Genomic DNA, 13,448 nt, shown 5'->3' with positions numbered 1-13,448 from the left:
GGGAGGCTGGGGCCTGTGTGGCTGAAATGAATATAAAAAATTCTAAGACATAGGGGGGCCACTTCAGTATTTTTTGGGGGGGACCCAGAATTACTAGTAATGGGCAGGCACGAAAGTCAATGTTTGGCACTCCAAAGCCTCCATAATAACAGCTTTCATGCCGAAATAGCTCAGTTGGGAGAGCGTTAGACTGAAGATCTAAAGGTCCCTGGTTCGATCCCGGGTTTCGGCAGATAACTGTGTAGTGTTTTCACAAGACAAACACTGTGATGGTTCTCTATCTGTTATGTACTCCCTGTTCTGTGGATACAACAAAGGGAAGCATTAACTAGTGTTTCCTCTAAACCCCAGGCAGAGCCAGGTGCTTTGTAAATATCCACTCTCTGATTAATGTGCTCGCTAAACATTTTACCAAAAGGTTTCCATGTATGGCACTTCAAAGCCTCCGTACTTAGCTTTCATACCGAAGTAGCTCGGCTGGAAGAGCATTAGACTGAAGATGATAAAGTCCCCGGTTCAATCCGTTATGTGAATTTACAGATATGTATGTGAGTGAGTCTAAGATGACAAACATGAAAATGCACCTAAACAAACAAAATAGACAAAAAAAATATATTCAACCTTAAACATAACACACATACACATACTGTATATACGTAGGCCTATATATTATACGTACACATGATTGTACACTGGGAGCCATTCAGATGTGAGATACTTCTCCATCTGAATAGCAGCCAAAATATCAGACATCCATATGAAATAAATAGACAGAGATCAAACCCATTCATTTTTGTTCTTAAACTTTGGTTTATTTTAGTTTGATAATCACACAACACAGTTACAGTTGGTTTCTGTTTATATAATTCTCATTTTAGATAATGAAAACATTTTTCACATCTAATTTTCTATATTTTTTTGGTTTTAGTAAGTTTTTGAACTTGGGAGTTCACTCAAACAAACTCAAGCTAAGTTATTTGCACCTCTCAGCTCTTACATTGGGGTTATATATGTGAATACTTAAAGGAAAGCATGGATTTTAGTGATTTTTTTTTTTTTATATAGTTGTTTGCGTTTGTTGTGTCAAATCCTCTGTAATTATTCTTTGACGACGTTTTGACTTAATCCACACTGCTTGTTGTCAGCTGTCCAGCTTCAACACACGCACACACACACAGCAACATTTATATTTGAGCATTTATTTAATACACTGTGTACAAAAGATTTCAACTGAAAATACGATCCAAAAAAAAAAAAATACACAAAGGGTGGAGAGCAACAAAAAAAAACATGACATTCTTACAGTCCCACAAGAGACACGAGGGTCATCGTTTTCACAGAAAACGTTCAGTATAACTGACCACAGAACAGTTCATTATCTTTCCTCTGACTCTGACAGTAGGTTGGGGTGGAGGTACAGAGGCGGGCAGCGGCTCGGGGCTCAGGGAGACGCTGCTCTTCTCACAGCACCACCATGGCACACGTTCGATGCTCATGATTGTTGTGCCGCACAGGGCGTGAAGCCGACACACGACGACGTACAGTCTCTTCACATTCAATACCAACCGCTGCTGCAAGAGAAGAAAACAAGCAACAGCTTTCCTCGTCAGCTCGGCTCCGAGTCAATTTCTAAATGTTTCTCAGGCCTGGGTGAAATAAAGTTTTAGAAATTTAATACCACGCAGTTCTTCTTCTCTTCGTCCCACGCCTCCTAAATAATAGCTGTGGCTAAATTTATCTTCATAAAGTGCTTCCTACATTTTTTTTTCTTCCCCCCACACACACATTTAAGATTCATGTAAAAACAGAAAACTCTTCTGGGCAAACTGACCGATGAGGTAATTGAACTTAAGGGAATACAAAAGCAACACCACATGTAGGAACACAGTACGTCAGCCACAGTAAGAAGGAAAAGTCAGTCTGGTGGAAGGAGGAGGAGGACGGGGAGGAGACCTCCACTTGGTCGACCAATCGTGTGTGTGTGTGTGTGGTTTGGAGAGTGACAGAGCAGATACATAGTGGTCAGGAGCCGGTGGCTTGTTTCAGTCTCACAATTTAAAATGATCACAATAATAAAAAAAAAACAAAAAAAAACACAGTCCCCTCAGTGATCCCGTCAGGTCACTTCTCCTCTGTGTTCTCTCTCGGTGAGGCCGTCGCCTGCAGAACGACTCTATACAGTCTGTCGGTCACAATGTCCTGATCTTTGACGACACCCCGCTGCGGGGGGTTTGATCGGAGAACGGCTCGTTCAGAGGTCAGTAGTTCAACACAGTTGGGGGGGTCCGAAAGTCGTCTAGTGTCCGTGCTGTGGGTGCTGGTTGTGCTGGTTGTTGGCGGGGTGGTTGGGGGGCAGTGGTGGTCCGTTTACACCGGGGTGATAGAAAGCACAGTTGCTCTCGTACCTGCAGCTTCCCTTCATCATGAAGTGTCGACACACAGGCCTCTTGGACATGTCTGTCAGAGGGGAGGAAAAACACAACAGGGTCACAATCACCGCACACACAAACCTCCCCGTATCAATCGCCCTTCTGAACAAACGACATGCTCAAATGTGAAATCTTAAATTTTAAGTTCTAATGTGCATTTTGTTGTATTTTAAAGGGATAGTTCAATATTTTGGCAAATTGGCTCATTATCATAATCTCTATAGTTATAGCAGTAGGTTTGTTACCTTTAATTGTCGGTGCAAGCTATTTTTAGAACAGCGGAGCAGAACCGCAAGCTGCTCAGAGCTACACTACGGAGGCTCGCGGCTCTGCTCTGCCGTTATAAAAATACTGTAGCTTGCACTGACAAATAAAGGTAGCGAACCTACTGCTAAAACTATAGAGATTATGGCAATGGGCCAATTTGCCAAAATGTTGAACTATCCCTTTAATCTTATTTCTATTACCAACCACTTGTTTTAATGATATGTTACTTTTACACAGTCGCTGGTTATAGTATTTTACCCTTTTTCTATGCACTTATCACTTGTTTTCCTAACTCTCAGTGCAATATAAGTCCTTGTTATACTCCATCCTCTCCACGTATAATGTTTACACCTTGTTTGTCTCCTGTTACTTTAAACTGTCATGTGTGTTACTTATTATGAAAAGCAGCTGATGTAGCACCGTTGCCCTTTGGGACAGTAAATTATATCCTGATCCTATATCCTGCGAGTGTCTCGTACCGTTCATGTTGTTGTGTCCTCCTCTGGGTCCTCCTCGTCCTCGGCCCCTGAAGCCCGGCCCGTCTCCCCCTCCTCTGCCCCGGCCTCCTCTGTGGAAGTGTCCCCCTCGGTGGGGGCCTCCTCTCATGGAGTCGTCTCCCCAGTAGTTGCCGTCCCCTCGGCCCTGGCCCGGCGGCGGCCCCATCATGCGCGGGCCTCCGCCGCCGTTGAAGGGCGGTCCGTGGTTGTGCGGGGGCGGGGGGTGGTTGAAGCGGGGGCCGCCGGGCGGGTTGTTGGGCGGGTAGCCGCCGTTCATGGGCATCTGCATGTGCATGTTCATGTTGTTCATGTTGTTCATGTTGTTCATGCCTGGTCCGTGGCCCAGTAAACCCTGGTTGACTGGAGAGAAGAGAGAGGAAGACGTTTAAAACAACGTGGACACAAGACAGATATCTATCTATCTATCTATGCAAAGAAACTCACAGAAATCTTTTTGACAACTGCTAAGAAATGTATCGCGCTAAAGTGGAAATCAGTATTAATTAAAATTGTGGCTTGGTGAAATCAATAGCTGTGTGCCCCCAGAGAAAACAACTTATTGGATTCAGAAGAGAAGTAAAACTTTTTACATAATACGGCAATCATTTTTTATTTATATGGAAAATCTCCCAGAACACCAGATTGACTAAATTCTCTGTATTGGAGCTTAACCTGGCGTGATCTATGAGCAGTGATGCCCTTTGTCTCTCTCTGTATCTCCCAATATTGCATAATGTATTTTATTTATTATTATTTATAATTAATAATAATATTATTATTATTATTATTATTTTTATTTATGTTTCCACTTTCTATTGTATAAAGGGTTCATTTTGTTTTTTCTTTACCACCTTCTGGATTTTGTCTTTTTTTTTTGTTGTTTTTTTTGTCTTGTGTCTTGTCAGTTGGTAACTATAACTTTGCTCTTGAAAATATCTAAACAAAGTGGACCACAAGGACAAGGCCAGGTGGACGTCGTTGACTTCATCAGCTTACCTGGTGGAGGTCCTCCCTGGTTCTGGTTCTGGGTCTGCTGCAGCGAGCCCAGCAGCTGCTTGATCTTGTCGGAGAAGTCCGGCTGCTTGATCAAGTCCTCGGTCGACTGGTTCCCAGAAGCGCCCTGAGGACGGACAGACGTTTATCAGCTACACATCACGACTACGGACTGAAACCAGCAACAGAAAACCTTCAGCTGAATATTTACCATGATGGATGAGAGCAGCTCCTGCACGTTGACGGAAGGAGCCACGGGGTTGGTGACCGTGTTGGTGGCTTGCGGGCTGCGGGAGCTGGTGCTCAGGTTGCTGGTGCTCAGGTTGCCCATGAGGTTGGCGAGGACCGGCGGCAGTTTGGAGGACTCGTTCGCCGCCAGGGCCAAGCCCGGCGCAGCGCTGGTGTCCATGGGCTCCGCGTAGCTTTCGTCCGTCATGGAGGAGTCCTGCGGCGGGAGGAGGGAGTCACAGTTAGCAGGCGGGCCGGTACACACGGGCATACACAGTGTTTAAAGGGGTAGTTCAACATTTTGGTCAAATTCTCCTCTCACCGTAATACCTATAGTCATAGCAGTAGGTTCATTACCTTTGATTATCGATGCATGTTGTTTTTAGATCAGCGGGGCAGAGACACGAGCTGCTCAAATACTCCTTTGCCTCAAAAACAACTCTGTCTTGTAATGTTACATTATTATCTCACAGCGTGGTAAATGTGCAGGTCACAACTTGTCCACCAGAGCGTTTTAGAGTTGTCTAATTGTGTATTTGATGAGTTAGATGAGGGACAGGGGACCTGTACCATTCACCTCCATTGTGTTCGCTGAGCAGCTCACGTCTCTGCCCCGCTGATCTCAAAACAACATGCACCGATAATTAAAGGTAATGAACCTACTGCTATGACTATAGGGATTGTGGCGATAGGTGCATTTGACCACCCTTTAATAAGAGGAAGGGCACTGAGAACATGTGTTACAGTGTGTGTGTCTGTACTAACCTCATCGAGGGGGATGAGACGAGGAGGCATGGGTTCGTAAGGCTCTGGGTCTGGTTCATGCGGACTGTCAGGAACACTGGTGATGAGAAAAAGACACGAGATGTTAAACACACATCGCGGGACAACGTCACATCAGATTATCCGACAAACATCACAGTTTTGACACCGTACCTCTCTTTGCTGAGGAAGATCTCCTGCAGGATTCCCATCTCACGATCCCTCTGGGTGAGTTTCTCCGTGCTGTTGGCTCCGGGGATCACCAGGCTGCCGGCCAGCGTCAGAGGCCTCGGCGGCGTAAAGGGAACCCTCTCCTCCATGGTGTCGTGGGAAAGCCGCCGGGCCATCTCGAACGTCTGCCTGTCCATCATCAGTTCTCGTTTAGCTGCCTCGCCAAAGTCCTTGATCTTGTTGACGTTGACTGTGAATTGAGGGCGATAAAAAAAAAAACTTTAGTGCCGTAATTCAAACGTCTTCATACGATTTACAGCCGGTTTATTCAGAACATGAGTCTTACCTCGCTCCGTCTCGTCCAGGTCAAAGTAGAAGTAGTGTTTGAGCTGCTCCTCCTCGGCCCAGTGGACCGTCTTCTTCTTCTTGCCCTTCTTCGTCAGGGTTTCTTCGTCTCCTCGTGGTTCTGCCAGAGCGTTCGGCTTCTCGCCTGCGGACCATGAAAAGACAAACGTTAAAACCCGTGTGGACAGGAGGCGGTGTGGTGTTTAGTTTAAGAAGCTCTTTGAACTCTAGAGCTCACCGTTGTCGGCGGCCTCAGGATCCTCGGAGGGAACCGGGGTGCCGGGCTGCTCCGGCTCCTGGTTCTCATCGGCCGGAGTGGCGGAGGCAGCGGTTTCTGGAGACGACGGTTTGGCCGAAGACGACGAATACACGGAGGGTTTGCTGTCGAACGGACTCGGCTGTGAACGGAAGAAGAGAAAACAACAGAGTGAGACAACTGGTTCGACAACATTTAAAGTTTATTTGATGAGCAGAAGGCAAAGATGTTATCAAGCTGACAGGATATTATGTCACAGCCGGAGCAGAACACGATGCTTGGGGCAAATTTAACAGATTTAAAATGCAAGACAGACACTTTTTGTAAGACTTTTTAATGATCAGTAGTGTGCAATTATATGTTTGTATCCCAATTAGAGTTTTTAATTATTTAAATCTGTTTTATTTAATGGTTGTTGTTTTCTTTTGTGTATGTCTGTTAGAGATGCTGCTGCTGTGACACTACAATTTCCTTTATGGATTAATAAAGTATCTTAACAATCTATATTGAGGAGTTGGTGAAAACATTTTAAATAATAAATACATAAGTTTAAAAACTGCTGGGGCTGAATGAATGAGTTCGGTCGGTACCTTGTTGGACGTGGGGGACACAGCCTTGGCACTTGTTGGAGCGTTAGGACCGGACTTCTTCTTTTTGATCTTGATCCCGGGGACCGGAGCGGAGTTCAGGGCGTCTAGGAACCCGGTGCACTCCATGGCTGCGAGGGGGAGGACGAGAGACAAATGTCAACACCAAGGCTGCTAAATCACTAAATCATTCAAAAAAAAAAAAACGGAAAACAACACGAGATGCGACTGGACTTACGTTGGGCTGGAATGATCTTGACTTTGATCTCTTTGGCAGAGTTGGAGGGGGTGTTCAGGGGTTTGTATTTTTTCTCCAGAGGTGGAGCGTCTAATGGTCCCAAACTGTTGAGGAAAGAAACATGTTATTATTACCATCGGCCACTGGAGGGCAGCAGTGAGTGAAGTGCAACAACACACCACCAGACGGTGCTGTTTCAGTACCTGGGTCTCTTTAGGACCGGGGGCTTGATGTTGTACTTGTCGCCCAGCTGTGGGGCGGCGGGGGCCTTCTTGGGTGGAGCAGGGTTGGGGGTATCCATCTCCAGTCCTACAAAAACACCAAGCATGTCGGTTATTATTTCACACAGGTCTTTTGTGACGGACGACATTTTCATTCAACATTTCAGAGACAAACATGTTTCTGATTCACATGTGAGTTTTTTTTTTTTTTACCTATGGAACGAATCTTAGCGTGGCTTGGTGCGTGAGCTTTGGGCTTCTCCTTCTTCTTCTCCTCCTCTACAATCTTCTCCTTCACTTCCCGCAGCGGCACCTTGCTCTCCTCCTTCTTCTTTTTCTTATCTGGAAGAGGGAAAAGTACAGAGTGTGTTACAAACTAGTTGCCAGAAACAGAAAGACACATTTAAAAAGTAAAATGATGAGGCAATAACCGGGAAATGGCTGAGCAAGGAGTGTCCAACAATTTCAGACTGGATAGGAACAGTTGAAGAAATTTACAACATGGAAAGGTTAACATTTTCCTTGAGATACAATACTGAAATATTTTACTCTGGGTCATTTTCTTTTTTGGCCGGTGACCTTGTGGACTTCACGGAGGTATTTTGTGTCAACTTAATGGAGAACTTTTGGTGCATAAAAGCCTGTAGACCCGATTCGTCAGCCTGATTTCTGCCAGCCCTTTTGTTTTGAACAAAGCCTGCCATTGTGTTGTACTTGTTCTATGCGTATATTTATTATATGTTTGTGCTTTGTTTTTCACTGCAAAAATCAATTAAAAAAACAAAACAAAATGATGTGTCCTTACCAGCAGGAGAGTTGTTGCTGGCCGAAACACTCTGGGAGCGGATGGTGGCCATCCAGCCTTCCACGAGCACAGAGGCCAACTTCCTCAGCTCTGAAAACACAGAACAGGTCAGCGTCATACACACACACACACAAACAAGACTGAGTCAAAGTAGTTTTGTTTCTGTAAAAGTGAACTGACCTTCAGTATCGGCGCTCTTGCTCAGCTGCTTCACCAGCTTGGCTGTGTTGTTCTGGGGAAGAAAAAAAGCAGGTTTAATTGCAATAATTTCCCTGTTTTAACATCCCAGAGGTGATTTGAGTCGGTTAAACAGACGGTACCTGTTTGAGGTGGTCCACTTTGAGAGGCAGCTTCTGCAGCGTGAGCAGGATGAGCTGCAGCAGAGGGGAGTTGTTGGTGGTCTTGGAGTACGTGAGCCACGAGTTGAGCAGCCTGTAGCCGCCGACTCTGATGAACCTAATGAGAGGAAGGAACAATGGATTTTTAATGAAGCTCAATGACGACACCAACAGAGCAACAGAGACATGAAAACCTGGTAATGTGAACTCAGATGATCAGAACTGAGCAGCTGCTGTGTTTTCTTTCTCTTTCTTTGTTCACATGAACTTAAAATCACCTACTACTTATTAATTAGTTTCTGGGCTTCATGGCTCAATTCACATTTACTAAACTGTTTCAGCAGCAGCAGCACAGTACAACATGCTGATACGTCTTTAAAAGAGTGGAAGGTAAGAAAACAACTGATTATAATTCAGTTCAATTAAAGCTGACCTTAATTTATATATTTATATGTTTTAAAGACACAACGCAAAACACTAGAAATGTCTTTAGTATCATTTTCTTTGAATGAACTTTAACAACAAAAAAACAACAGGTGAAACTGTGGACTAAAACTTGTATGGACTTTTTTTGGCATTTAATCGTTCCATGTATTTTTTTTTATTTTTTTTAGTTATGAACAAAGCAGCAATATATCACCTGAAAAATCAGCAGCACAGATGTTTTCTAAGTTCTTCCAAATGTGTTTGTGCTTTAATCTGTGTTCATATTGCTAAAGACCACTTGCAAACTATCAATATACAAAGTTGAGGAGGAACTCACCGGTTAAGAACGTCATGGGATTTCGTCTGCAGCAGGATGTTCAGGTACATACACCTGCTGACCATCTTGGTAGAAGCTTTCATAAGGCTGCATTGAAGAAAAAGAAAAGAAAAAAAGAGCAGAGGTTATTAAGACATCATGTAGTGAACAAGTCATGAGTGGGTGGTTGAGTTCAATAGTTCATCTCAATTCAGTTCCTCACCTAAACACTTTTGGGACTCCCTCCAGGCTGCGCAGCTCTCCATCCTTCCCCAGCAGAGCCTCCACACCCTTCAGTATCTCCCTGGGGTCCACCGGCCCGCCTGCCATCATCTGAAAACACACAATACATTTAAAGAAAAAACATTAATACACACAAGACAAACAGGAGACAAGTGTATGAGATGTTCTGGCATGTTACAGATAAAAACTTCTTTCTTTCTTTTGATGATCAAATATATATCAAAGGGCTTTTTGTTGAGGACTTTTTGCCTTTTTGCCAGATAGAAAAAAAAAAAGGGAGCTCCACGGTCCAGACTCAAACCGATAAAAATCCCCTCGGGGTTCAACAGTTGTTTCATATCAAACTCACAACAGCAACAGCAAAATCTTAAAAGTGCATGAGGCCAACAACTCAACATCCAGATCTCACTGTGAAAACATCCACCAAAACCCGACACACCAACATCAACACCAGAACCAGGACATCAACACCAGAGCAGGCCAACAAGGTCTCTTCAGACCCACCGAGCCGCACAACATCATCCTACCAGCAGACGGATGCTGCAGCAGGAAACCGCGCTGACCCACAACCCAGGACGCTATTTTTTGATACTAAGCCAAGAGGGAAAAACATCTATCTAGACTGAACTGAACTTCCTTCACCCACAGGCAGCGAGCGAGCGGCTTTGTCCCGGCGGCGGCGGCGGCGGCGGCCTGCTGCTGGGGCGGTCGAACAGCCACGGTGGCTTCAGTGCTGCCTCATAGCTCAGATGTTTGTGGATTGTTTTAATGGGGGCAACTAGAACCCGGTGCGACTGGGACGAGGGAGGGAGGGAGGGACAGTGCAGTTTAGTCATCAGTGCTAGACTGTCTCATCTCAGGACAGGACATGTAGACTGATAGTATGTTCATTTTTTTTGTGTGTGTGAGTGTGTGTGTGTGAGTGAGGCAGCGCTGTTTGTTCCAGGCTATGATTAAGGAGGAAGCAGTAATGTAAACAAAGAAAACAAAAATTTGCATATTTATGAAACTGACAAAACAACAAAATGTTAATACATTCACTATAAGTTCACTTGTTTTATTTACCAAATCTCTTAACTTTATTTTGTTATTTCCCTAATCACAGAAGAGAAGGGAGAATGGAAAAACTCTCTTTAACTGTGTATTATTGTTTACAATCATTATGTATTAACTTGTTTTTATATCTATGTACCAAATCTGAAACAAGGTCAAAGGTCAAAGGGTATTTCACAGCAAAAGAGAGAATTTCTTCAGCATGTTACTTATATTCTAGATATATTAATGATTATTACTAATCAACATTATAGCACACTTCTATCACTGTCATTCATATTCACTCAAACAAGGGATTAAAAAACAAAAACAAAACAAAAAGTCAATAACCTCTAAAGATCTCTTATCATTAACATGGTACATGGTGAAAGTATGGATGGTACAAACTCAAAGTATAAATCAAAACATGATTGGTTACTGTATGAAGTATGAAATGCTTGAAAACCTTCAAAATTAAGTTTGTTAAAAAAAAATATATATATATATAAATCTATCTGTGTCCTGTACATGTGATGATCAGACTGAAGGTATCTCTGCATTGGGTCACAGTGGTGTTTATGACATCACTGTCAGCTGTGGCAGCCACAGGGTAAAAGCCAGGACACGTGCTGCCCCCTACAGGCTCGTTCATGTTCACACACTGGCACTACTGACTGTGTGTGGTTACACAACACAGAAATCACACTAATTAAGAACAATTGTTAGTGCAACATGACATAATATTGACCTGAAAAATGTAACACATTGATCTGACTGTTAATAAATCGCTGGGTGTCAATTCAAAGCCCAAATATCTATTTAACAGAAGGTCATCTGGCCTTAATGAGGGTCTTTAGTATTACTTTACAGTTGTTTTAAATAGAGATAACAAAAGGGTATTGATTAATTGTATAACTGTTTGGTTTAACCATATACGCATGCACTCTTTTATCCTTGTTCATGAGCTTTATAATGAAACAGCTTCTGTGCCAATTTATCAATTCATGTACAAGAGTCGTTCAATGCTGGTGGAAATCAATCCACCGGAAAAGTCATGATGTGAGGAATCAGTTAAGTCTTACCCGCATAACTGTTGTAGTAGAAGTTTTATATAGAGTCTCAGACCTCCACAACACTGCAAATAACACAACTCCTGCAAATGTCACAGTTGTTACACATGTACACAAAAAGAAAATCAGTATTAAATAAATAAAACATGCCCTGGTTCCTGGTTCAGTGAGGAGAAGGGGGGGAAAGAAGATTATTTGTGCACAGTCACAGTGTGGTGTTATTATTACGTATCACTGGTAGTAGTAGATCATGACAAAAATAAAAAATAAAAGACAACAACAACCTGACTACTCAATGACCAAGCCTCCTACCAAAAAAAAAAAAAGTAAGTAGGCCTAACGTTGCTCTTATTGTGATAACGCGTTGCGCAACAATGGATCCGACTACAAATAAACGGCACCAACGTATTTAATCAAAAAGAGACAAATAACAGTGTAGCCTATTAAAAAAAAAAAATACGCCCACGCTTATATAAGAGCAGATCAGGCGGCCCTATAAAAGGCTGGCGCTTAACCTGACATCTGTCATAGCTGAGCTGAGTACACTACTAGGCCCTCGCTGCTCCTGCGGCTAAAGCTGCCCGACAAAAGGGGGAGGAGGGGAGCGAGAGGGGAGGGCGATGGAGGAGGAGGAGGAGGCCGACTGCTAAACAGATCCCTCCTCCCTCTATTAACCACTTCGACGGCGGCGGCGGCTGCAAAAAAAAAAAAAAGGAAGCACAAACTCTTCTCTCTCTCTCTCGCTACACGAACAACAATGGCTCTCAGAGCAAAAGATGGGGGAAAAACATCAGACGACCAGCGCTGGATGGATACTATCGGAGCCTACGGCAAGTCAGACAGACAAAATGCGATCGACACCAGTCTGTACTTATTCTGCATAAATTTACGTTTTTTTTTCTTTTGAGAAGTAACAAAAAAATAAAATAAAAATAAAAAAAACACAAAAACGAAACAAAACAAGTCCCAAATGTTGCTTCGAGGAGGAAAAAAAACACACTTGGAGCTGTCCCGAGGACGGAAGGAAAAAAGAAAAGGCAAAACGACAACAACTAAGTCCAAACCACCACCATATTTGTCACAATCCCGACTGATACTTCGCTTCACTTGAGTCATCGTCATGATCCTGCAATCTTTATCCACAGATTGCCGAGTTTTAAGTAACATGGGTTGGTGCGGGCTATAATTATCAACATTATCAACACCACACACAGTGCTTCATAAAGTATGTCCACAATCAATCCTCCTTCTCATCATCACCATCAAACTAATGCAATCTTTATGTGTAGATTGCGGTGGGGTGTTTGTTCCGTGGAGCAGCCCCTACAACAACAAAACAGGATCTGGCAAACAGGCAAAAAGTCCGATTTCATGATCTGATCTACCTATGCCCACGGCAATCTTTATGAATAGATTGCTTATGGTTATTATTATTTTTTGCGAATTTACTGGCTATATTTAGTTTTTTTTTTATTATTATCATTTATACAATTCGTCCATCCCGTCTCACACACAAAGAAACGGAGCATTGTGCCTCCGTCCACTTTCCTGTGTGAGCTCATACTATCACTTGTCTATTTTCAAATTGCTTCAAGCTAACTCGCGGTGCCTGCTAAGCCAGCTACCGCTAGCTAGCCCTATTTTTTTGTATCTACTACGACTACTTTCATTTGATGAATTTCGATTCAATTCAACTTCAAAATCAACTTACTATTGATACTATAGATCCTCAGCGTCTCGGGTTATATTATTGTGTGCCTTTCATGCACTTATATCTCTTATTTCATAAAGTTTATGTCGGCAACCTTCATGGTTTTAATATCAACTGAAAGAGGCTTCTTATGGGTGGGGCTGTGGTAGCTAAAAAGCTATAGCCTTTCCTTCAGGAACAAACAAACTGGAGGCAAAAATAGAAATCAAATGTCCATTACTTGAAGAAAAAAATATGATTTTGAGTAGAGTTGTTCAAAGTCCTCGACGGTTCAGTCTTCGGCAAAGCGATTTCATACCTGCAAAACACACAAAAACAACATTATAACTTCGACTGTTAAGCGTCCGTCTTCAGTCTATGTCCTCTGTTGGTTTTCTGAATACATTTAGAAGGAATTTCATATAAAAACGGCTGAAATAACGCTCGCTGTCTTTCTGACTTCACTTACCTCTGACCAAATCCAGGAATGAGCTCGAAGGGAGGGACTTCAGTATTTATACTGCGTGACGTTTT

General features: G+C 43.1%; 1 protein-coding gene and 1 non-coding gene across 4 annotated transcripts; one reads left to right on the top strand and one right to left on the bottom strand.

Moving 5' to 3' along the window:
- The first annotated feature begins 159 nt into the window (after nt 1-159).
- Nucleotides 160-232, top strand: trnaf-gaa (transfer RNA phenylalanine (anticodon GAA)). The gene has a single exon. It is a non-coding gene; the product is annotated as a tRNA-Phe (tRNA).
- Nucleotides 233-1,183: 951 nt separating this feature from the next.
- ppp1r10 (protein phosphatase 1, regulatory subunit 10) lies at nt 1,184-13,235 on the bottom strand. Of its 3 annotated transcripts, none has more exons than XM_085791101.1 (18): nt 12,936-13,235; nt 9,103-9,212; nt 8,901-8,987; nt 8,120-8,255; nt 7,980-8,031; nt 7,800-7,889; nt 7,208-7,336; nt 6,977-7,082; nt 6,774-6,877; nt 6,539-6,666; nt 5,931-6,090; nt 5,694-5,837; nt 5,351-5,597; nt 5,180-5,255; nt 4,398-4,631; nt 4,190-4,313; nt 3,176-3,553; nt 1,184-2,457 (listed from the first exon to the last, which is right to left on the bottom strand). In XM_085791101.1, exons 2-18 carry the CDS (start codon nt 9,210-9,212, stop codon nt 2,297-2,299), a joined length of 2,466 nt encoding a protein of 821 aa, XP_085647227.1. In that variant the 5' UTR covers nt 12,936-13,235; the 3' UTR covers nt 1,184-2,296. The 3 variants fall into 3 exon arrangements, with proteins under 3 accessions (XP_085647227.1, XP_085647228.1, XP_085647229.1); XM_085791102.1 differs by having other exon boundaries at nt 9,103-9,202; nt 12,936-13,090; XM_085791103.1 differs by lacking the exon at nt 12,936-13,235 and having other exon boundaries at nt 9,103-9,209.
- Between the last annotated feature and the right edge of the window lie 213 nt (nt 13,236-13,448).

Source organism: Trachurus japonicus, chromosome 11 (assembly GCF_045865225.1).
Source record: "Trachurus japonicus isolate A0001 chromosome 11, Traja_1.0".
NCBI classification, from domain to species: domain Eukaryota; kingdom Metazoa; phylum Chordata; class Actinopteri; order Carangiformes; family Carangidae; genus Trachurus; species Trachurus japonicus.
This window is presented reverse-complemented; position numbering and strand designations above follow the sequence as displayed.